This window comes from Palaemon carinicauda, chromosome 1, assembly GCF_036898095.1.
Source record: "Palaemon carinicauda isolate YSFRI2023 chromosome 1, ASM3689809v2, whole genome shotgun sequence".
NCBI classification, from domain to species: Eukaryota; Metazoa; Arthropoda; class Malacostraca; order Decapoda; family Palaemonidae; genus Palaemon; species Palaemon carinicauda.
Genome location: NC_090725.1, coordinates 247,470,633 through 247,497,039, shown reverse-complemented (window position 1 = coordinate 247,497,039; position 26,407 = coordinate 247,470,633). Strand labels below are relative to the sequence as shown.

Sequence of the window (26,407 nt, the reverse complement as noted above, 5' to 3'; positions counted from 1 at the left end):
AAAGGAAATATGCTCATTTCCAAAAAGTCGGCCTAGGCCTATGCTTAGCTTACGCAGTTTGAGATATGGCTGGAGGAGGTTTTGTTCGGTAAGGTCCTTCATCCTCGCCAACGAAATATTCTTATCGTCTATTTTATGAAAATGAACATAAACTTAATTACTTTTGAATACAAAACATGAATAGAAATCGTATTTGACATTTAAGCAAATAAAAAGAATTGAAAACAGTCTTCATTTTTTAATTTTCGAATCTATGAAAAAAAAAACTCTCATTTGACTCAATGCAACTAATTGAATCAGGTCATAATCCGTCAGTCTTGTTTAAGGTGTGAATGAAGACAGCGCGGTCGCGGTTCATATAATATTATCTCGTTTTGTGATGAGATTTCAACCTGCAGCTGTACATCAATGTGAAATGTAAGTGTAACATTTGATTTCCATGTGTAGTATATCGATTAATGTTGTTTTATGGGTGTTTCCTCGTATGTGTAGATGTTTTGAACTCCGTGCTTTCGAGTCAGGGAAAGTTTAGCCAGCTGTTTACTCAAATATAGTTTTACGATACTACGAAATATGAGCTTCCTCTAGTAACATCGAGTGTAATTCATCCTTCAATATGTCATTTGGTTAAATATTTTTCAATGAATAATCTCCAGGGAAGAGTAATTTCATCTATTATATCATAAGAGAGTTCAAACACCCATACGAGATTTGCCATGACAACGTTGGGCACGGGCGAGCATAGGCCTAGTATACAGCGGGCTGGTTTTATCTGCGCAGATAATCTCAAGTTTTCCTTTATAAATAAATAAATAAACAAATTAGAGATGTATATACTAAATCTTTAAGTTAAATGATAATATCTGAAGCTTATTTTCTTGAAAACAGATTTTAAAATAGATTACGTGAAAGTATTAGCAATTTGATGGGGTTTCCTCCAACACTCCAACAATGTTTCTTTTTTTTTCAACACCCAATGTGTATCAGATAATGGCTTCATATGCGTGTGTGTGTATATATATATATATATATATATATATATATATATATATATATATATATATATATATATATATATGTGTGTGTGTGTGTGTGTGTGTGTGTGTGTGTGTTTTATACATCGACAATAAACCGATTCTAGTCCACTGCAGGACATAGGCCTCAGACATGTCCTTAGTCATGCCTGGTGTTTGGCCATTTTGATCACCACACTGGCCACTGTGAATTGATGATGGTGGGAGACTTTAGTCTGATCGCTCACAGCAAACCTACCTAGTATGGGTGGTCTTGATTAGTACAGCCTTGCTTGATCATGGCGATATGCAAATCCTTTCACTACATATCTAAGAGGAAAATAAGAAATAGAATAGTGTTTGAATAGAAGTTAAAACGTATGTATAGTAATAATAGAATTAACTGAGGAAATACGATATTAAGAAAAAGCAAAATGAGAATATGATTAAACTATAGGCAGGGGCGTAGGAGCGTTTTCCTGTTTGGGGGGGCTAAAGTTCGAAATAGCACTGAAGGCGGAGCCGCAGGCGCGAAGGTATAGGGGGGGGGGGGGGGTCTCCCCCAGAAAAAATTTATGATGAAACACCCTCAGATGCGATTTCCTGGCATCTGACAGCATATTGTATCAAAAACAAAATAATATTTTTGGAAGATTTTTATGTGACCAATTCCAATTTTTACACAATAACAATCATAAAATACCAATAGGCCTATATATATATATATATATATATATATATATATATATATATATATATATATATATATCATCTATCTAACTATCTATCTATCTATCTATCTATATATATATATATATATATATATATATATATATATATATATATCATCTATCTAACTATCTATCTATCTATCTATCTATCTATATATATATATATATATATATATATATATATATATATATATATATATATACATATGTTTATTTGTGTGATATTCGTCAACTACATGTGTTCGCGTGTGTCATGTTTTCAATTTATTACTGCGTATCAATAATGTAGTTTGTTACTATAATAGTGTTTGGTAGCCTAATGATGGATAGATTAACATAAGTTTGCACGGTATGCACTGGGGGTCAAACATTTTAAGTGGCTTGATTACCAATATTGGGGCTGCTCTCTGTAAAACTAAGCGAGTGACGAGTGACGTACGGGACTGTGAAACTATGATGCTGGGTACTAACATGATACTTAGGCTACGTGGCGGGAGTGGGGTGGGAGGGTGAGACTGTACAAGAGCTGTTGCCAGAGATGAAATGCATTTACAAAATGTAAATCTGAATGTTTAAAAGCATATTTTCAGCAAAAAAGTGGGGGGGGGGCCTATAGCCCCCCCCCCCAGCCCCCCCTGCTCCTACGTCCATGTTACAGGATAGTCAGTTTTACCACATTCTATTGTAGTCAGGCGGATATATGAAGAAACATATGCTTGCCCAAATTGGGTTAAAAACATAACATTTGGAAGAATGTTTGACCAGGACCTTATGTAAATTTTAAGATATTGGGCCATCTCGAACTCTACTTTGGTAGCGAATGGCAGCCATTTTCCAATATGGCCGCCAGTAAGGAATAAAGATTTGATAAATTTGGACATTAATTTCAAAATTACATGATTCAAGTGGTTTAATGATTTCATAAGTATAAATCGTTTATTGTAATAATGAAATGTATTTAACAGAATTGCACATAGCTAATTTTATTATCAAAATAAATCCCTTTTCTAATAAGGCCACCAATAACACAAGATTTAAGTCATGGTAATTTATACAGGGTAATTTATTCAAGTTTTTATTTTTGTTCAAGTGGTGGAAATAGCTCTTAAATGTGATCATAAAATTACGAGTGATCCAAATAAGTTATAATAGCAAATTGCATAGAATTTATCTTAGTTTGGTCCAATCATCTGCTAACGTTGCTGGTAATGAAGTTGCCGATCATCTCGCCAAAGCCTGTGTTTATTACGGTTAAAAGGGGACGTGGTTCAATTCTACCATACTGATTATCGTAAGGATGAGCCTCGATTCTTAGAGATATCAGTTACGACTAGGGAAAATCTACACTATGAACGAAAAATTGAAAGAGCTTGGTTTAATACTACTCATAAATGGCAGAAGCAAGGAACATACCTTAACTATTTTTATTTAATAGGACAACATTGCCCTAGAGACTGAAATATTCTTATGATCAGCGCCCAAGCCTCCTCTCCCCCAAGCCAGGATAATGGCTGCTGATGACTCAGCTGGTAGATCTATAGGCTCCCCCACAACCACCATCCTTATCTCACAAGGATGGCAAGGTTGCAGACACTATAAGAAACTATCGAGTTTGAGCGGGGCTCGAACCTTAGTCCGGCACATCACCAGGCAGGGACGTTTCCAATAGACCAGCACGGCAAGGTGAAGGAAAGGAAGCTATGATGGAAGTACAATGAAGAGTTAAAATTGAGAGCTGCTAGAGGCTTAGGGACACTGCACTGTAAACTAATGCCTACAGTTCACTGCGTGGGGTGCACTTACAGCACTACCTCCCTTCAAGTGCAAAAAGAAAAGCGGTTAGCAGAAGGTGGGATAGTGCTTTACAGCTGCATAGATGAAAAGTTACATATGCCATTGTGTTCCCTGTATCTTATCCTAGTATATTTACACACCAAACCTTCATTCCTAAGGAAATGGAAATCACTGTCAGTTTACATCAGATCACAATTTGCACGTCCCAAAGTTTTTGGTGATGAATATTTGCCGTCAAGATTCCTATCAAATCGGAGAAGAAAATCAACACCATGATTGCAACTGAATTCCTTTTCAATTGAAGGCTTTCCTTCCAGTTCAAGAATTGACATTGGAATTGAATTTTTTTTTGAGAAAGAAACTGAATTGATGTTGCGAATAGTCTGTTCCTTTTTCAATGTCATTTTTTCTGTTTATTATATTTATAACGTATCTGATAACCTGATAATTATATTGCTAACATATTATATCGTTTTATGTATGAACTGAACCCTTTCTGAAGGTAATGAAATCTAGTGTTTGTATATTAAGGAAATATGAATATATTTTTTTATAATATTTTGAATTTATTTAGGACTGGGATTGGAATCGACACATAAATTCATCATCGACTTAATCAGTATGCAGAATACGGCAAACAAAGGTTAATATGATAATTTGTTTCTTGTAGTTAATTAAATGGCCAGGAAAGATGACAGATTCATCTACAATGTTCGTGTCGCTATTTACTTGTATATGTTCACATGAAATATTCAGAATATTTAATCAGTCCTGTTCTTCTGTAAATATGTTATAAATTTAGAAAGAAACTGTCCTTTAGCAACGATGTTGCTTAGGGGCCCTTACTTTATCGAGAAAAGGGACATAAGGATCCGTATTACCTATCCGCATTTTAGAACGGTTGGAAAACAGCATCTGAAAAGTCAGTTCGAAGGAAAACAAATGAAACGAAACCCGGAACACAGTTAGCAATGTAGAGATCGTGAATGGAAAGAATTAACATTTCCAATGAACAGTTACTCGACAAGTGGGAATGTCATTCATTGCAATACATTAGCTTCCGTAAGTGGTTATTACTTAGTATAAAAAGTAGCGAAATAAAAATTAGATAAACTCGTATGAAGATGTACGGAAACTCAATTAAAATTTCTTGTACTCCTTTAGCAGAGCCTTAAAAACTTTCGTATAACAATCCACGATAGTAGTGAACAATATTGTTTCAAGTAGAATTTTTAGTCAACTGCGGGAATGATCAGTGACCTGTGTGCAGTGCACCAGTGATAGTAAAACTTCAAAACCCTCTAGATAACAACGGCTGTGCGTGTTGACACTGAAATCATTTTAGGTTCTAGAAGAGTTTGTTGATGTATGCCTGCCTGTGTCTTATCCATTTACTCTGTACCGCACGTGTTTCATACATGCTCATACATTGTAATGCTATTGCTTTCAATCTCTCGCTCTCACGCTGATAATGAAAAACCAGTTTAAGCTTGCCATTGCATGTTTCACATTATTTGAATTATTGTGCCATTGTTACCCGCAACTGTTTTATATAAAAGCTCGTTCTTTTCTTTATTAGTACCTAACAGCTACCTCGCAACAATTGGTGATTGCCGGAGGACAAGCTTCCCGCTGCCTTTTCGCCCTTCACCTTTTCACCCACTGCTATGCCCTACCATTTTTACGATGCCACTCATTACCCTGCCTTTTCGATGCCTGCTGCATTATTGAAACTGTCGCTCTTCGCCAGTAGAGAAGCGTTCGTCAGGTTCCAACACGCAGAAGTTCAGTTAACTATCTAGTGCTTGACTTGTTCAAGCAGAAAGCAGACTATTTCCTTGCAGTGATCAGCAAGGACACTTTCCAGAAATCTCCTAATGGATTTGCCACCAAAGGGACACCCCAGTAGTCGATGAAGCCCTCAAAACATACCTCTTGGAACAAACTCCCCATCGCCAGCCACCCATATAGGCAAGCTTTTCAGCTCTTTCAACAGCCGTTGGGGGTCCAAAAGGCTTCGCTTGCCTTCAGGGAAATGACCAGTATTGCTTGCTTGCAACCTGCCACAGACTGCTCTCCTTGAGAAGTGAACCTACTTCATCCCCTTTGGGTACAATACCTACCCCTACCTGTTTGTGCCACCATCCCCGATGTCAATACCTTGCTCATGAAGGACCTGATGACCAAAGTCAATACCTTATGAACAGCCACTTCCCCACATTGAAGACCTCCATTAATGCCTCCAGTCCTGACAAAGAGGATAACAATCCAAAAATGACTGGAGCTGACTTGAATGCAGTAAGACGCAGACATCTGCCCTATGACCTACCGGAGTGGTAACAAAGTCGCCCACCACCCACATGTGCCACCCCTCACCCATGACTCAACCAACGACCTCTACAGCTACTTACTGATGCCTATCAGCTGCAGTTCTACTACTACCACTCCAGATTCGGGGCAGCTGTGAAGAAATGTGTGGACGGTTGTCAGTGGCTAAAAAATTTGTAAGTAGGCTATTGCTTGTGACGTTTTTTGGTAGACACTGGTGTTTGCCATTCCCTTCTACCAATGTCACTCTCCAGGTTACAACGTAGTCATTCTAAGCCTGCTGACGTCCGCCCTGTAGCAGCCAATGGATCTAAAATCTCCACATACGGGTACAAGACACGCACACTTTCGTTTGGGAGTGCCAAATACCTTTGGAAATTACTCATTGCTGATGTAACATTGCCACTACTCAGTGCAAATTTCCTCGCCCATTTCCACTTCCTTTTCAACCCGCCCTCTCCGACCTTGCACTCCACATCACGGTTCCCAACAAGCATGGTATTTATCCCCATTTCAAGATGAATGGGGTCCCCTGTGTTTGCCAGATTCTGGTGTTTGACCCAAGATCGTTTGGCAGCTGCTAAACAAACGTTCACTGAAATGGAAGAAATGGGCTTTTGCCAAAAGGCCTCAAGCCCATGGTCGTCACTCTTACACATTATTCTGTAGAAGAATGGCTCCCTGCGTCCTTGTAGTGATTATAGGCGTCTGAACATGTAGATTAAATCGGATCACCACCCCATCCCCAATATTACTGATATTATCATGTGCCCATAAACACAGAAGACATCTCCAAGACCGCCATCACTATCCCCTTCGGTACATACACATTCAATTACTACTATTTTGACCTTTGTAATGCTGGGGCACTTTTCAGTGGCTCATGGATGGCATCTTAAGAGACCTCCCCTTCTGCCTCTGTTACATGGACGATATACTTGTGTTCTCTTCCTCCAAAGAGGAACACCTCTATCACTTATGCATCATTTTCGACCTCCTACAACAGAACGGCCTTGTATTCTGGTACGACAATTGTATCTTCAGCGCAAACAAAGTATTGTTCTTAGGGCACCACCTCACTTCTGAAGGCGTCCACCCCCTCCCTGAGAAGGTATCAGCTGTTCAGAACTTCCCAATGCCCTCAACCATCAAAGCACTACAAGAATTTTTAGGCAGGATAAACTATTATCACTAGTTCCTGCCAGCCATCGCTGCCACTCTTGCCCCCTCTATGCCTCCTTCAAGGACAAGCCAGAAGACCTGAAGTGGTTTCCCCTTCAGGAAACGGCTTTCTGCAATGCAAAGTATACCCTATTAACTGCTGCTGCTCTCACTTTTCCCATGCCACATGCCCCTCTCCTTCTCTCCACCGATGCCAGTGACGTCACTATTGGTGTATTTCTCGAGCAGATCAACAGCTCGGGCCTTCTTAAGTAGAAAACTGTTAATGGTGGAATCCAGCGACTCTACATTTGACCGCGAATTACTGGCAGTGCATTTGGTTGTCTGTCACTTTTGCTACTTCTTAGAAGGTACGCCCTTCATCATTCTCATGGATCACATGCCTCTGGTGCATGCCTGGAATTAACCGTCTGATGCCTGGCGCGCTCATTAACACTGATATCTCTCCACTGTGGCTGAATACAACTGCACCCTGGGAAAATGAATCCGATGTCAAGAAACACATTGGCTGCCATTCCCCTGTGATTGGATTACAACGCCTTGGCAGAAACCGAACGAAAAGATCCAGAGCATGTAGGATATCCTGCACATCCCTCTGTTGGGAAAACATCGCTCTCAACAACTCAAATCCCACCCTCCTCTGTGACATCAGTTTTGGTAGTTCCATGACTGTAGACAACTGCCCCTATGCTCTGACAGGTGTTTTTATTTCATCCATGGCCTCTCACATCCCTCGCGCCAATCTACTGCACAGCTACTGAAGGTGAAGTTCATTTGGCATAACATTACTAATGATGCTAAGGATTGGGTCCACGCCTGTACTTCCTGTATTTCATAAGTACATCGACACATGGAATCAGGTGTGGGCACTTCTCCTCAATCTCAGAGTCGTTTTGCCCACATCACATCAACGTAGTAGGTCCCCTACCCTCATTACAAGGACACCGTTACCTGTTTACCATGATTAACCGCTCTGCTCATCATCCTGAATCCATCCCCTTGCAAACTACAACATCCACCTTGTACTTCCTCCTTACTCTTCGGGTGGAAAGCGCAAGTTTGTATCCATGAGCATATTACTTCTGACAGGGTACCACTTTCACCTCTCAATTGTGGAAATTTTTAGCTAATCTCCTGGGCATCACCATACATCAGACAACCACCTACAACCCTGCAGCCAATGGAATGGTTGAGTATTTTCATCGCATCATCAAAGTAGCTTTGATATCCCGTTGCAAGGACTCCAACTGGTTTACTCAGCTTCCCTCCTTGGATTAAGGACCACTCCTAAGGATGCCTTGAATGTCTCACCAGCTGAATTGGTGTATGGCAATCTGTTGGTCGTCCCTGCTGAATTTTGTCCGTGTGCAACCTCATCTGATAATCTCCAGCTCCTATGTCACGTTGTGGGAAAATTGATTCCTTGCTGCCAGACTTACAGGCCCCCAGTGAAGCAACACACTGAAAGATTAAAACACTGCAACGCATGACTGCACACTAGCAAGCCACCACTGACGCCCCTTTACACGAACCCTTTCCTCGTTATCCATCGCAAACTGAAGGCTTTTTAATTAACATTTGTGACAAAGAAGACCGGGTCTCCATTGATCTTCTAAAACCTACTATCTCCCCCCCCCCCACAAAATGACCCGCCAACAGTTTATCTCTCTAGGGTAGGGTGCCGTATTTCCGTTGTATGTCTTTTTAAGCGGGTAGCCATGTACCACTTGTGTTTTATACATGCTCATTCTTCGTAATGTTATTGTTTTTCATCTCTCGCTCTCTCCCGCACTAATAATAAAAAAAAACCTGTAAAAGCTTGCCATTGCATGTTTCACATTGTTTGAATTTTTGTACCATTGTTGCCCTCAACTGTTTGTATATAAGCTCGTTATCTTGATGAATAAAGTCACTTGCATTCACCTGGCCTCTCTGTTAGCACCTAACAGCTACCTCGCAACAATTGATGACTTCTACCTCGCAACAACTACCAGCGGCCCACCTAGCGCCTTATCCTTTCGTAACCATCCTAAACGCTGCTTCTTCATCAGAAGAATGCTTGCATGACAGCTGGGAAGTAATCTTTAGATACATTTGTAGATTATAAAGAAATGATTGTCGACTTGCAGTGTGACTGCAAATATCTGATACCCGAGGAAGAGAAAGATACATGTAGAATAGTGTTTTTCATGGTTGGTGTTTTGAGTGAGTCACTGCAGAGTGAGTTTAATTCATTTAAAAATAAATTGCAGTGCAATTGTTTGATGCCTTGAATGTAAAATTGTCAATGCATTTTTTTCAGAATAAAATCCTTTGGTAACACTGTAACTATTAAAAAAATTACTTCGTTAGCTTGTTGAATTAATGACCATGTATGTTTTTCCAGCTTTCTTACTGACATATTAGTGATACGGTTTTCAATATTTGAAATAAATTTATCTATTTGGGGCCAATGTTTCCCACCTCATGAACAAGTGTTTTGTTTCTCGTAATTAACAATTTGTAATATTTAAGGCGACCAGATTTGTTTCTGTAAAAGCGGGGCATTCATTATATATATATATATATATATATATATATATATATATATATATATATATATATATATATATATATATATATGTATATATATAAATACACACACACAACCATCGTACCTTTGGTGACTTCCTCAGCCCTTTATTGTGCTAGCATCAGTCGCTACAAAGGGCTGCACTTTATACACTTTACAGTCTACAATATTCTTTTAATCCCCTTCACTGGGTATCGTAGCAGTCAGAGAAAACAATAGAATTTACCAGTTACTGAAATGGCAAAATTAAACAAAATATCAGTACTATGCCATTAAAATGGTTACAGATGTTTTTGTAGCTGAAAAAAGTTGGGGAAAGAGGGACAAAACTCACGTTGTGCTAATTTTAAAAGAAAGCAGGACAGGCGTTAAAACAGCGAGACTGCCCACTCCCTACCCCCCCCCCCCAAAAAAAATCGGGCCATATCAGTTATACAGTATCAATTGCTGTCGTAAATTTGTTTTGTGAACATCTGGTTCGTAGAGTTGTTATTGTCTAATATTTTTATAAATGATAATTGTACATGTGTCATTCTTCGATTAATGCGTATATGAATTACTGTCTGTATAAAACTTTTGCAAAAACTGTGGTGATCCGTTAAACCAGCACTGAATCAAATTGTGTGTGTGTGTTTTTTTATATACAGCATTAAATGCCGATATTTTTAATATCGACCACAAAAGAAATATTTACTAATTGCAAAGGCCGATATAAACATTTGAAACTATTGGTGAAACATGGAAAACAAAATCCTGAAATTGTTACTGCTTGATTAAATATTCCCAATTAAGGCTACTTCTTTAATGAGATTGATGTATACCGTATTCTTAGGAAGAATCTGAATTGGGTCTTAACTCTACTTACTTGCATAGATCTTAACTTTCGAGAAAGAACGCCTGTTTTCGTATTCTTTAATCTGCTTACTAACGGAATTTTAAATTTTTCTTTGCTTTGACGTTTGAATTTTATTCTAATTTTGTTCTTCGGTATCTGTTAATTACTTTATGTTCTTTCATCATATTTTAATCGTTGCTATTTTTTTTCTTTTTATGTACGCCCTTGTGTTGATTGTCTGACTCAAAAGTTTGCCGTTAGTAAATGCTTGTGACAATTAATACGCTATATGCAATATGTCCGTATTTCTAAATTAAATCGTTTTGTATTCATGTTGTTTGCAAGACGAAATGATAATGCTGGAAAAGTTGTTGAGTAATAAACCCTTTTTTTAAATTGTCCCGAAAGTAAACATTAAAGCCATCTTACACTCTCAGCGCACGGATAAGCAACGACACATACCTTTCCCTGGGAATAATAGCATTACGTCATCTTAATGTCAGAACGGAAATAGAAAGTTTCAAATGCTTTCACGTCTTTAGATAATTAAACTACTGCAAACCCTTTTGAAAATAAAAAGAATATATTGAAATATAATCGACATTTGGTGAAATATTAAAAAAAAAGAAAAAAAAACTTGTAGGCATACCTATAACCTCAACGTATCTAATTAAGGAGAGGGGGAAGCACAGAGGAAAGAATTCCCTATCAATTGTACGAAGAAGAAATTAAATACAAAAGAAATCCAGTGTTTAAGTTAACATTATATATATATATATATATATATATATATATATATATATATATATATATATGTGTGTGTGTGTGTGTGTGTGTGTGTGTGTGTGTGTGTGTGTGTGTGTGTGTGTGTGTGTGTGTATAAAACCATCTACCATATGTAAAGAAAAATGATGTGATTAACACAGACAGAAAAATAGCAACATGGATGCTAGAGCAAACTAAAGTAGAGGATATTTTAACATATAAGAAAAAGAAATGGGCATGGGCAGGACATATAATGAGAATGGCAGGATATAGATTGACATTAAGCGTAACAGAATAGGCCCTAGAGATTGCAAAAGAAGCAGGGGATGGAAGAGAAGACCATGGATTGACGAACTCAGAAAATTTGCGGGTTTGAACCAAGGACAGACGCGAATGGAATGTTTGAGTCATTTGTTCTGCAGTGGTCTAGTAACGACTGATGATGATGTATGTATAAGATTATATAAATTTCACCTGATACCCAAAGGTTCATAAAGATATAGATGGTAAAGGATGAATGCAGCAGTGACAGTTGTAGTGGAGCTTCAAGGCTACTGATTGAGTGAATTGCTTAGTATATCTATCTATCTATCTTTACATACAATATATGTATATATATATATATATATATATATATATATATATATATATATATATATATATATATATATATATATATATATATATATATATCTTTCAGAGTGGGGATACATTAAAGTGGCGAAAGGGTTTGTGTATCACCATGATCAGCAAAGCCGAACTATAGTCAGGGCCACCCTGTGAGCGATCGTACTAGTCTCTTACCATCACCAATCCGCAGCGGCCGCTATGGTGATGAAAACTGGTCAAACCCTAGGCATGAATAAGGACATGTCTGAGGCCTTTGTCTTGCAGTGGACTAGAAGCGGCTACATTTGGTGTTTTACACACACACACACACACACACACACACACACACACACACACACACACACACACATATATATATATATATATATATATATATATATATATATATATATATATATATATATATATATATGTATGTATGTATGTATTGTGACTCCTTTCCTTGACAAGGTATGGATCCAGAGAAAAAGCAACAACAGTCACTGGCACTTTCATACTTTAATTGCTGAACCCTAGATGAAACCCACGAAGATTAAAACTTCCATGCCACTGATGGTGTATGAAACACACTGAATCTCACCTACACAGTGCACCAATACCTCTCTTGTATTCACCCATGTGCTTCCTGGCTGCTAAAGTCCTTCCTTTCCAAAAGGTCATAAGACCGTCTACCCATGTTTGCAATGTCCCGTTTTTACTAGCATATTAATCACCGTATTAATCCTTCTGATACTGCATGTACAGTACAATGCAAACAGTTCATATTAAAAGCTTGAACCATCTTTTCTATTTTTTTACATTTACCTTCCACACTTCACATCCATTAAAGATTAGGTGGATCGACATTTCCTTCATATATTCCCATCATGGCTTTTACAAACAATTTGAATCACTTTCCAATCTGTTCTTCACATTTTGCTATCTTCCTTGCTTCACTTATTCTTTAACTGGTCACATCTCTCAAGTCTTACTATCATACTATATGTATAAGAGTAGATGAGGGCAATCCAAAAAGTTCGTGGAAAACGTTGGATAATTTCAAATGGTCAGTTAAATTTGAGACAAACTGTGTGTTCACGAATCCTTCATCCTTTCTCATGTTGGAAACAATTGTATAGCTTAATTCGTTATCGCTAACATGTTTTAAATACACTGAGAGTAACCCCTACCTTCGAGAATTATGGAGTGTTCCAAATTGGAGAGGAGATCCAACGTTAAATTCCTTACAAAACTTAATTGGGAAAGTAAGCAGATACTTGAAGCTTTGAACACTATCTATGGAAACAATGGCCCTAAAAAGATTGCCGTTTACAAATGGATTAAGCGATTCCGAGAGAGTTTAATCGAGTGTGAAGGTGATCATCGAAGTGGGAGACCGTCAACATCAATAACCGAAGAAAAAGTAACTGCTCTTAGATCTCTTTTGCGAGAAGGTCGGAGAATTACCATTGATTACATAGCTAATGCAATGGTAATTTCACGTGGATCAGCAAATTCTATTCTGGTAGATAACTGTGGTTTAAGCAAGCTGTCAGCAAGATGGGTGCCGAAAGCGTTGCGGCAACAACACATGGATCGGGGAGCAGATCTTTCTGTAAGCATTTTGAATCGAGTTGAAACAGACGAAGATGAATTTCTCAGCAAGATTGTTACTGGTGATAAAACATGGGTTTATCTTTTTGATCCAAACAACAAAATCCAGTCAAAAGAGTGGCTCTCTAATGGCTCAGATGGCCCAAAGAAATTCAAGGCAGACGGATCTGCAAAGAAATTAATGGCCACAGTGTTGTGAGATTCCCATGGCATTAGTTGACTTCCTTAAAGAACGCAAAATAGTTACAGCGGTTTATTATGTGAGTGTTCTAAGGAAATTTAATAAAGCTCTTGTACAAAAAAGGCCTGGCAAACTTCAGAGGGGCATTCTTTTTCACCATGATAATGCCCTAGCCCATTTGTCAGTATTGACAAGAGATGTTTTGAGAAAATTTAGGTGGGAAATCCTGGTTTATCTACCATACAGCTATGATCTGGCTCCCTCAGACTTTTTCTGTTTCCTAAATTAAAAGAACACCTGAAAGGAATGCGGTTTCCTTCGACCGATGATGCCAAAACTGCAACTTTGGAGTGGTTCCCATCTAAAAGTTCTGATTTCTACAAAGATAGACTAAAATGCTGGAAACATCGTTTGGTCAAATGCATTGCTAGGATTGGAAGCTATATTGAAAAATTATAACAATATGTAAGTCAGTATTTGCTAAATAAAGATTTTTTCAAAATTTTCCACGAACTTTTTGGATTACCCTCGTATATATATATATATATATATATATATATATATATATATATATATATATATATATATATATGGATATATATATATATATATATATATATAGATGGATATATATATATATATATATATATATATATATATATATATATATATATATATATGTATATATATATACTGTATATATATATATGTATATATATACACTGTATATATATATATATATATATATATATATATATATATATATATATATGTATATATATATATTTATGTATATGTATATATATATATATATATATATATATATATATATACGTGTGTGTATGAAGGTAGCACTTAAACACTGTAACATGTTTATCCACGCATCTGTTAAAAATAATGCACAGTAAGGAACAATGGTACAACGCGAACGAAAATATTTAAACATCTAAGGGTTAAATATCAAAGGATAGAAAGAGGTACTGCATAATCCCGTAATATCTAATGTAAATATAATCTACCATGAACCAAAACCACGTACTTTGATCATTTTGGGATATGCAAACCCACAAAGCAAACTAGATTTAACACTAATTTATGCTCATATTTATCAATTGTTTTTTATTACTAAAGCGCAACGTTCAAAACCTTAGGATCAAAACTTTTAAATACGATCACTGTTTAGTTTGATTATTATGGAAAATACGACCACATAAAGTATGCGGATTTTAATAGTAGTTAAGCTCTTATATTTATCAATAAACTTTTTTATTACTAAGGCGTCATTTAAACATTTTGGAGCCAAAGTTTGAAATACCATCACTTTGATTTGATTTCTTTTTCTTCCCAGTTTATAGAAGAAAGATCTCATAAGTGGACAAATAACGCATTCGATACCTGACTTGCTTTTACTGAATGTCGTTAACTAGCAATTATAGTAAATTTCCAGTTCGTCACAGTTTTTAACTTTTATAAATGCAGGTAAAGAATTAATGTGGAGTGTTTATGGTTGACAAACTCTTAACATTGAAATTACGTTTTTTTTTTTTTTTTTTTTTTTTTTTGAGTGTTGTAAAATCTAGTGATCTATGAATATCTTCCATCAGAGCTTTCATTATATTGCAACTGTAGATGTTTTTTCATAATAAATTAAGTTTTATATTCTAATACGTAAATAATGTTCTCCTGTGAAAATAAAGTGATCCCACGAAAGAAAAGGCTATTGTATTTAAGTCAAGGAGTGCATGTATTGTTCATATTTGTAAAAGGATATATACACTAAGTTTGCATTACACGTGATAATTGAAACGATGGACTAGATATTTTTCGTGAATCGGTTTCCATTTCAACTGTATCGTAGACGAAATAGAATAGAAATGTTCTTACACAGTGGCAAAATAAGTTACTATATTTCATATCGATGAGAATGACTATTTTCCCTGGTATTAACCTGAGAGTTGGCGTAACTTGAGTATGTTCATAAAGTTATTTTTATGAAACATGACAAGGAAAGTAAATCGACATGTCTGTCTATATTTTTTTATTATTAACACTGTGGCAGCGATTTGTCACGTAGTAGGACGTGATTGATAATCAGTCAATGCCCTAATGGAAAGAAGGAAAACGTGGCCTTTACAATATTTGTTGTATCAGTTGTCGAATTTCTCTCTCTCTCTCTCTCTCTCTCTCTCTCTCTCTCTCTCTCTCTCTCTCTCTCTCTCTCTCTCTCTCTCTCTCTCTCTCTCACATACAAAGAAACTTTATACGCAAACATCCTTTGTTCACTAATCATCCCTACGAAAAAATCAGGCAGCTGGGATACAGCTTTCATTTTATTAATAGAAACCAGAAAAAATGGCTATTTGTATACTGACCACACAAATAATACATTGGTTTTACTGTACCGTTTATAAAAAAAGTCAAAGCCAATTAAAAAACAACTCCATCCAGTGCTAACAATAACACCCTCCCCCCACCCGCATCCAGCCAGGGAGAGAATGACTTAGTTTAGATCTTCGTTTAGTTTTTAATTGATTTTATTTATATTTCCACGGAGATCTGGTCTCGCAGATATTAGTCCATGATCTAGAGTTCTAGACCCTAAACTTTTACCCACTGGAACCACCTTGGGGGAGTTGAGGCACCATGTTTTTAAATGTCTATATCCTTAAACACAGAAAAGCCTTGAAGCCAAGCCGAGTTCTGCATCTAATAAGTGGTAGAAAATGACATTGGGAATTTGGTTAGCACAAAAAATGGACATCAAATTTAAGGGTAGGTGAAAAGAAAAAAGGCAATATCTTCATAACTATTTGGAATAATTTTAACAAATGGCCACTCATAATGTTGCTTATGTTTCCCTCTAACAACTAAAGTCCATTTTATACAAATTAGAATATTCGGGTCACCATAGGTCACGACGGCACTTTTTTTTTTTTTAAACCATTGTTTAAAATCCTGGACTGATCTTTGAATGTAGGGTACAAACTTAAAAAAAAGACATTCTTCTAAACAAGATGGTTTATTATACTGCTAAAGAATTACTTAATAAATAAGGTACAGTAATCATTTAATATGGTTATGCACGGGGCGGTTCAAAAACAATTCAGCCCCTTTTCCACCAACTGGGAAATCAATTAAATTAATCGGTAGGAGAAATTAAAATTTAATAACATTAGAACTTTTCAGAATAACTTAATAAATTTCCACTTCTCAACTTGTGATTCTAACAATCAGAATCTATGCTATGCAAATTAATCCCCCATATCTTGGTCACCAGAGGTCAAGAAGTCAAATTTTTTTTCTATTGCCTAAATCCGGGTAATGACTGTAGAATATAGATCGAAATCCACCCTGTATAAAAAGAAATTCTGGCAAAGAAAAAAAAATAGCAAATTATTACTACTACTGTCTTGTTTATGATTCTGTCATAAGAATATACGCTTTATGTCAATTGGTTTAGTTTCTTTATGTCATTTCTGGTGAAATATCAAGCAATTTACTGTTGCTTTAAATTTGACTCTCGAGTGTCGCTGATCAGATTAATTCTCTTTACCATCCTCATCTCCACTATCGAATCGTATTCGAATTCCTCTTCCTCATCGTCATATTTCTGATTTGTACATGTGGTCAGCTTGCACATGTACGTCCATTTTAGTTTATTTTGGATACATTTTCAAGACACCACACCAAACAGATTAGGGATTTGAGAACTGCTTTCAAGATGCACACTGATAATTAGCCCTATTTATAGTGATTCGTTAGAGAGGATGGACAAGGCCATAATTCTGCTTCGCCCGTCATGGGGCAAAACAGATCGAATCTCAAGTTATCGACCCCGTGAGCTGTAAATTTTGCAGGTAAAGTCCTCCTAGTTGCTGATAAGACTTTAAGAAATATTCCAATTAGAACCAAGATATTTTAGTTTCTCAACACATATATCACTTTTATGTAATAATTTCAATGCAGCTACCTTCTCTTTCCCTGCAAGTGCACTCACGGTGTCGCAACTAGTATATGAGTGTAGCCTAAAGCCTTGTACCAAGAAGATCTTGTCATTTGTTACTTCCAGACATGTTCACAACTTTCTATATATCAGTATACTTGATGCGAGTTTTTGTTCCACTTTTTATATATATAGAACATGAAATATGGGTTGAGAGGGCAATACAGAGCACAATTGCATCTGTATCCTTCTGCTAGCATTTACTGTTTATATGTCACATGACTATTGATAGTCAATAATATGCAACTTCACAGTTAACCGTTCATACAGTGGGCCTCTTGCATTGACCTAATCCATACAGAAACGGTTCATTTTAATCAATCCCGAATACAAAAGAGAGGATGTGTTAACTTGCTTCTGAATCATGAAACGAAATACAGTGCTAAGGATATGATGCATAAACTGCGTAAAACGAATTTAAAAAAAATATTGATCGTAAGGTAAATTCGAGATGCTTGCAAAGCTTTGGATGTGGAATTAAGAAGGGTAGCATTAGACACTGATCTTACTTTACTTTCAGGGGTGCTTTTCTGGTCATATACTGCCGGGGAATCCTACTCTATACAAGACCTTCACATTAGTTTTATAGTATACATTCCCAAGCCATTCAGTGTTTCACACCGCATATTGCACATTTGTTGTCAAATCCACATTATCGAAGCACTTAAAAAAAATGAGTTTTTTTTTTTTTTAAAGCCTTAATCTCTTCGGTCTTTCAGATATCTAACGGGAGCTTATTATTGTATAGTCTTGGGCTCGCATTTTTTTCAAAGCTCTAGAACCTGCAGTAGACATAATCTTGGTTCCAATAATTTTAAACCATCTGTAACTATTATATTATCAACACGGTTTGTTGGTTGCACATGTAGCAATTCCTTTGGATATTTTGGACGCCCAGTTCTGATAACTTGATGCGTTATTGTAGCCTACATATTTTAAATTCAATTCTTGCTTTAATAGGTAGTCAGTGTACAATTTAGTGGCCTATTGTAGTGATTTTTCCACGGGGTGGGACACCTTTCATCAGTCTCTCTCCTCTTGTTTAGTAATTTCTTAAGTTGCACTTTTGGTATATTGTGGTAGATGCAGTTGCAGTAGGAAATCCTTTCAATCAAAATTCCATCACAAGTTTCTTTACAGAATTCTCATCATGGATATTTACAAAAACCTTTGTATGAAACAAAGTTGACTAGTCCTCAATTCAAATCAAAGCTACGAATGTTATAGTTAAGCATCGTTAAAACATCAAACGTTATTTGTTTAGGCTGCATTAAGAAGTATTAAGATTGTTATTCTTTATGGTTATGAGAAAAGAACAGATTCCTGGCTAATAACGATTTTCTTGCTTTCTCTTGATAGCTTAAAGAGGAATGGTGTTACTCAACGGACTGTGGATATCATTAATCAATACGTGATCATGTATTGGAGTGTTTAACAGGGCACCCAACCTTTTTGTGTGATGTGGGACCAGATAAGCCGGCCATAAATTAAAGTAAATAAAGTCGGTGGTAAAGTCTCTCTCTCTCTCTCTCTCTCTCTCTCTCTCTCTCTCTCTCTCTCTCTCTCTCTCAATGGTTTTATCGATGTATCTATACTTTTAAAACTTTATATAGGCAATTTTGTCCTATAATTCGAATACGTGAGTCCTTGCAAATAAACTTATATTTAAAGCAAGGAAACCAGATTTTTACTCATTCCATGAATAATATAGCTAATACCGATTATAAAACACTAGTGAGATTGTGATATTGATTAGAAGGATAGTATATTATTTTGATATATGAGGAAGATAATACTTTTATCTTGGTCTTTTATTCTCATTAATAAGCGTCACTACGAGGTTTGTAAAAAAAAAAAAAAAAAAAAAAAAAACGTAGATTACTACAGTAAACATGTAAACCAATGTATCGAATTCGAAGATAAAGAAATAGATGGAGACCTGCATTAGATGTATTTGAAGTTGGTTGGCCAGGGCACCAGCCGCCCGTTGAGATACTACCGCCAGAGAGTTATGGGGTCCTTTGACTGGCCAGACAGTACTACATTGAATCCTTCTCTCTGGTTACGGTTCTTTCCCTTTGCCTACACAGACACTGAATAGTCTGGCCTATTCTTTATAGATTCTCCTCTGTCCTCATACACCCGACAACACAGATTACCGAACAATTCTTCTCTCAAGGGGTTAACTACTGCAATGTAATTGTGCAGTGGCTATACTTTCCCCTTGGGAAGGAGGAGGAGGTAGAGGAGACTCTTTAGCTATGGTAAGCAGCTCTTCTAGGTGAAGGACACTCCAAAATCAAACCACTGTTCTCTAGTCTTGGGTAGTGCCATAGCCTCTGTACCATGGTCTTCCACTGTCTTGGGTTAGAGTTCTCTTGCTTGAGGGTACACCTGGGCACACTGTTCTATGTAGTTTCTCTTCCTCATGTTTTGTTAAAGTTTTTATAGTTTATATAGGAAATATTTATTTCAATGTTGTTACTGTTCTTAAAATATTTTATTTTTCTTCGTTTCCTTTCCTCACTGAGCTGTTATCCCTGTTGGAGCCCCTGGGCTTGTAGCATCCTGCTTTTCCAACTGGGGTTGTAGCTTAGCAAATAATAATAATAATAATAATAATAATAATGATAATAATAATAATAATAATAATAATAATAATTCAGACTAACGTTGGTCTGACGGTTAATTATCTATTGTAAAACTGTGCGCGAAACTTTGAACTGCCGCTTGTTGTTCGCTGAAGTTGTCCGATGGCTTCGAGTGTGTTTATTTGAATCGTGTTTTGGTTGATGTTTCTTTGGAATTTGAGTTGATTCAACTTGCTGCGTTCTTCTAGTAGAATGGATGCTAATACAAGGTTGGTTTATTATATACAAAGTTGTCTTACATTTCTTAGAACGTAAATAACATGTTATGGACCAAGTCTTTACTTTGACAATTTGATTAAAATACATCAGTAGCTTGTCCTTGCAGCCTAGATCGACTAGCTCATTTACTCAATTAACATTAGAATATGACATGACCCTAAGGTAGCCCATGTTAACTATTTTTGTGTGCGATTGGATCGGTTATTAGTAACCTTGTCGTAGATGCATTGAAGCATATCTTGAAGTGTCTACTGATTCTTACTGGTTGGTTATTTTGAAAATCTGTGAAATGTACCTTGACGTAGTTTTAGTAGCTTACCTTCGTCTGGTAATAGCCAATGGGCATATTTTGGTAAAATTATAGTGTCAACCAACACCAGGTTTTGGTTGGAAAAATATAATCTCTTCTACCTTGTATAGTGCATGTGTAGAACAAATTTTACTTTAATTTAAGTTGCAAATTATTAGATTTTGAGATACAGGACCCCTACAAGAACAACTGTATTGGGCTTCCACAGTGGGGATTTTTTTTTTTTTTTTTTTTGATGGGGACCTGGTTAGTAATACACAAAATTAGTAAGAGAATTCAAGAGAAGTTAAGCTGTCTAACCTAACCTAGGAGTTAGGCCCCCTGTTACCCCCCTCCCACTCTAATCTTACAACATCAGAAAACTGCTAAACAGGGAAATAAGTTACACATATTGGCTAACTACATCTATTACCTGAATTTGAAACAGGAGTTGCAGATGTAATGGTTCCAGTACTTTTGCAACCAGTGGTTCACAAATAAAATTAATTTCCTAGGGGGGCGGGAGATGAGAACCATTTATAATCTCGCATGATGTCATTACACAGTTGTCTTTTTGGTGTTGGTATCGAGTGTTTAGGAAGAAATGAATTTGCACGAAGAACCTAATGACTTGATCAGGAGTTGCACTTCATTAAAACCTGATAACCTCCAAATATGTATACTGGAGCTACAAATATCTCACCTCTGAACTACTGAAGGCATGGATGTCAAAACTAAAGACAGATTCTAAAATTGCTGTTAATTGGAAAATTTAAAATAAAGGAGCCAATCAGGTTTCAGCACATTTAACATACTTACAATTCAGAACGAAGAGAAAAGGATGATGAAACTTTTTTACCCACGTTGCATTGCTAAAAAAAAAAAAAAAACCCCAACAGGAGTAATACTTGTAAGGCACGTAAAGATGTCTGGGAAGATAATAGCAATAACAATAGTCATTAGCAAGTATCTCATTAATTTCTAGATCTTCACGAGCGTCTTTGTGGGCTCATGCCAACGTAATCCGTCTCCTCTGCTACCTGGACGATTGGTTGATCATGACAGAATCTGAAGAAGAACTTCTCTTCCTAGACGGGGTTCTCTTCATTTTTCAGGACTTGGGTGTTATGATAAATAGGGGGAAGTCTGTCCTGTCACCTATGCAAAAGGATAGTCTATCTAGGGATAGACATTGACACTGTCCTAAGGCGAGTTTTCCTTTTTGAGAAGACTGACACGATGGAAGGCAGGTCTTCCCTTCCTACAACATTCAATTCTCCTAGCATGCCAGTAGCAGAAATTCTTGGGTCACATGATGTATCTAAAGAAGCTGGTGGCAGGAGGGTGATCGCACCCAAGATCTCTTCAATGGGAGCTCAAGTCAGCTTGGACGTAACATCTAGACTACCCATTCTACTCCATAAGAATAGGAGTAGAATCTAGGAGGGACTTCAGATGATGGTTGGAGGAAGAAAACCTTCTACGAGGATGCCCAATTTTGCTGCTTCCTCCAGAGTTCTTTCTCTTCTCGGACACTTCCAGAGAGAGTGGGGGGCCTACCTAAGTTCTCTTTAGCTCACCAAGAGTTTGCTCTTTTTTAGCAGGTCACTTGGTGGTGTTGATGAGTAACAACACCACTGTGGTATCCTACATCAACATACAAGGAGGTACTATGTCTCTGTAGCTATGACATCTGGCAGTAAGGACTCAAGTGGGCATAGGAAAATGTTATTACAATTTTAGCCCACCTCATCCTGGGAAAGAGGAACATGGTAGCAGACAAGTTGAGCAGGGAGACCCAAGTAGTCAGCTCGGAGTGGTCTTTGTGTCATCCAGTAGCGATGGAGATCGTGACTGTAGGGTTCCCCAATGATAGACCTCTTCGCGACATTGCTGAACAAAGTTCTTGATCTACTGCTCTCCTGTTACAGACCCGGAAGCGGCATTTGATGATGGGTATCAGTGCCCTTGGGATGGCTTTAACTCTTGGATTTTTCGGCTGTTCTACCTACTTTGAAGTCATGAATTGAGTAAGGTACACTTCCAACCTTTTGTTAATGCTGGTAACTTCAAGGTGGCCACATGTGGAGTGGTACTTGGACGTTCTACACCTCCTGACAGAGGCTATCAAAGAATTACCAACTCCCCCCAACCATCCACGTCAGCCTCACCAGGATTTTCTACAATACTCTGGTGAGCCTTTCATCCGCACGTGTGGTTATCCAGCATTTCTGTGAGACAGTGTTTTCTCTAGAGAGAGCGCAGTGGATGTCTGGATACCTCCAAAATCTGTGAGACAGTGTTTTCTCTAGAGAGAGCGCAGTGGATGTCTGGATACCTCCAAAATCCTCAGCTACTGTCTAAAAGGCTAAGTTGGACATCTACTGTGGTTGGTGTCATGAGAGGAGTGACTCTTCTCGGAACCTCTGTTCTATTAATTGGGATAAAAGGCTATAGCTGGTCTGATAGAGGGAAGGAGGTAGAAATTTTTTCTTCGGAAAAAATCTTCAATGCTCATACTGGACTAGTTTGAGCAGACTTGTTCTCCAGCTGTGGGAGTCCACCATCATGGAACATTGTTAAGCTATTATGTTCCTGGAAGAGGGCATTCTACGAACTGTTGAGGCAAGCCTCACTAAGGGACTTTACCTTGAAAATGGATTCCTTGCTCACTGTAGCTTTGGCTAAACGAGTTGGTGAACTCCTTGGTCTCATGTTCCACATCACCAATTCATAGGGGTTGAAGCAGGTCACATTCTTCTTCATCCCTAACTTTGTATCTAGAACACAAACCCATCATTGCCTGATTCCAGGGTTTTTTGGGATATAACTGATGATTCTGATTAGCTATTATTGCATCTTTTATCCTAGAACATTATCTTGTTCTAGCCTAGCGATGATCTCTCGGATTCCCACTTCCTCTTCTACTTCGGGACACAAGTAAAGCTTGTAATGTACTGTAAGAGGTATTAGTACCTCTTGCTTTGAAAGGGTATTTGTTCCGTAACCGAAATACAAACCACGCTATTTACATTGGGTTTACCTTTCGGCGTAGCTGAAATGACGAGCCAATAGTTTTTAACGAGGGTTAACTACCCCCGCGCTAGTTAGCGGGGGTAGGGGAAGGGATAGCTTGCTACCCCTCCCCCCCACACACACCGGTGATTTGCTTCACTTCACTTTTGGCTCCGGCGATGAACAGATGTGTCTGTCCATCGTCCTCGTTGACAGCCTTAATCTTTTTTTGCTTTTTCTTCCAGTTTGTGTGTGTGTTTTGAAGTTGGCCTCACCCTTATTGTTCGCTATGCGCAAGTGCCCTGGAATTGCCGGCCGCCCTTGTGGTACTTTTATGTCGAGGCCGACGGTGTGATAAAGAGAATACGTGTAGTGAGTGCAGGGAGTGGTCTGTCTCCCAGTGGGAGTGGTTTGGCCGCCGGCGTAAGAAGAAATCCAAGAGAGACCGTTCTCCTTCCAGGGTTGCCTTGAAGGAGGAAGGCTCTCGGGACTCTCCTTTCGCCGCCCAAACCTCCTTCGAAGCTCCCCCTCGTTCGGCTCCTAAGGAGAGTCTGCCGAGTGGGAGCGCAGGCCCTAGCTCTGTTTCCCGACCTTGGATTGGGGGAGAGGGCGTCGCCTCCCATAGCGGGGCAGTTCCCCCTCCTCCTCCGGGGGAGGTTGTTGCTAATGAATCTTTGTCTAATGATGATCTTTTCCAGATTTGGGCTTCCCTGGGGCTTAAGGGCCTGCCCTCCAGGGTAGCCCTGATTGACCTTGTTCAGTTAGGGGCCGCTGTTAAGCAGTCGCCGGTGATATCAGAGGTAGATCCTCTGTCTATCGTCGTCATCGTGGTGGCAGAGGCTTCCGACTGGTCGGGTCAATCCTCTGCAGGTACTGTTGTGGATGATGGTGCTGAAGGCTCTCCTCCCCCTTCCGTACATCCTTCGAAGGGGGAAGGGAGTCCCGCGGGCTCTTCTGCTGCCAAGCCTCCCTCTAAGGGGAGTGCTTTGACTGAGACTCCCCTTCGGAGGACTGATGGTCATGACGATCTTCCTCGTGGCCGCCTTCGCCGTAAGGGTCACCGTCCGCTGCGCCGCAAGGGCCTCCCGTCTCCTTATAAGGGTGCTAAGAGGCGCCTTTTTGAATCTTCGCCTCCTTCCTCCGAGGGGGACTCTCCTCGCCGTAAGCAGCCTGCAGCTCCAGCTTCCTTAGACCTCTCTGGGGATCGGTCTCCTACGCCTTCCAGACCTTCAGCTTCTGGTGCAGATGTCCAGCAGCCTGACCTCGTCACCCGACGGGCAACGGTCCCTTCGGGGCAAAGGGATTCTTCTCTTGCGCGTCAGGGTTCCCCTGCGCGCCCTTCTGCAGTGTTAGCGCACAGGCGCTCTCCTACTCGTCAGCGCTCTCCTGTTCGTCAGCGATCTCCTGTTCGCCAGCGCTCTCCTGATGATCGCCCCTCTTCTCGCCAGCGCGCTCCTGAGGACATCCTTCAGCCTGTTGTTCCTATTGAGCGCCCAGCGCGCCAGCGTTCCCCTGCTCGCCCTTCTGCAGTGTTAGCCGACAGGCGCTCTCCTGAGCGCTCGTCAGCGCTCTCCTGTTCGTCAGCGCGCTTCTGATGACCATCGCCCCACTGCTCGCCAGCGCTCTCCTGTGGACTCCGAATATCCTGCGGTTTCTGTTGTGCGCCCTGCGCGCCATCAGTCTCCTGAGCGCTCTAGTTTGGCCAAGGACTCTTCTCCTCACCCTCGCGATCCTGTTCGTCAGCCTGTTCCTGCGCAACATCGCTCGCGTTCTCCAGCGCGTACTTCCAAAATGCCTATACGCCCACGCGCCTCCTGTTCCTGAGCCCGTTCGTGAGCGTTCGCCTCTGCGCCCCACGCCGGCAGTTCCCTCACAGGATTCCACGCGTCACCCTCTTGCTCGCCAGCGATCACAGACGCATCAACATTCGCCTGCTCGTCAGCGATCTCCTGCGCGTCAACGGTCCCCAGCGCGTCAGCGGTCACCTGAACATTGGCGATCTCCAGACCGCCCGCGTGACCTATCGCCTGCGTGCAAGCGTTCTCCAACGCGCCGTCGCCCAGAGGATCTGGAGGGACATGGGTCGCCTTCTGTTAGCTCGCCCTCGCGCGGTCGTTCGCCTACGCGGTCTACGTGCTATCGCTCGCCAACGCGCCATCGCTCGCCAACGCGCCATCGCTCGCCAACGCGCCATCGCTCGCCTACGCGCCAGCGTTCACCAGCGCGCCGCCGATTGCCTGCTCGCAATCGCTCTCCCACGCGCTACAGGTCTCCTGAACAACATCGTCAGCGGTCATCGGAGCGTTCTCGTTCGCCCGCGCGTCAACACGCTCCCTCACCGACGTGCCAACGCGTTCATTCACCAGCTCGCCCACGCGCTCATTCGCCTGTGCGCCCTCGCGCCCGCGCGACTGCTCGCCTACACGCGATCGCCGTTCGCGTCGGATTTCGCAGCCCGCGACAGCAGCAGGGACGCGTGTCGCCAGACCGCACTCAGGATCGCCTCAACCAAAGCGCAGGACTCTTGTGCAGGATAGGGAAGACGCTTCAGAGAGGTCAGTACTTTCTTCCCCTTTTCCTTTTCAGGCAGGTCCAGTGGTGTCCAC

General features: G+C 39.5%; 1 protein-coding gene across 2 annotated transcripts in view; it reads left to right on the top strand.

Annotated features, from left to right (window-relative positions):
* Window positions 1–290: 290 nt before the first annotated feature.
* LOC137654904 (protein regulator of cytokinesis 1-like) overlaps window positions 291–26,407 on the top strand; it is a 147,964-nt gene continuing 121,847 nt past the window's right edge. Inside the window, exon 1 of one of the 2 annotated variants that reach the window (XM_068388819.1) lies at window positions 291–417. In XM_068388819.1, coding sequence (XP_068244920.1) covers window positions 380–417 — 38 coding nt within the window. In that variant the 5' untranslated portion in view covers window positions 291–379. Of the gene's footprint in view, window positions 418–20,344; window positions 20,488–26,407 lie in introns of those variants that run through there. The other variant, XM_068388821.1, reaches the window with a different exon arrangement.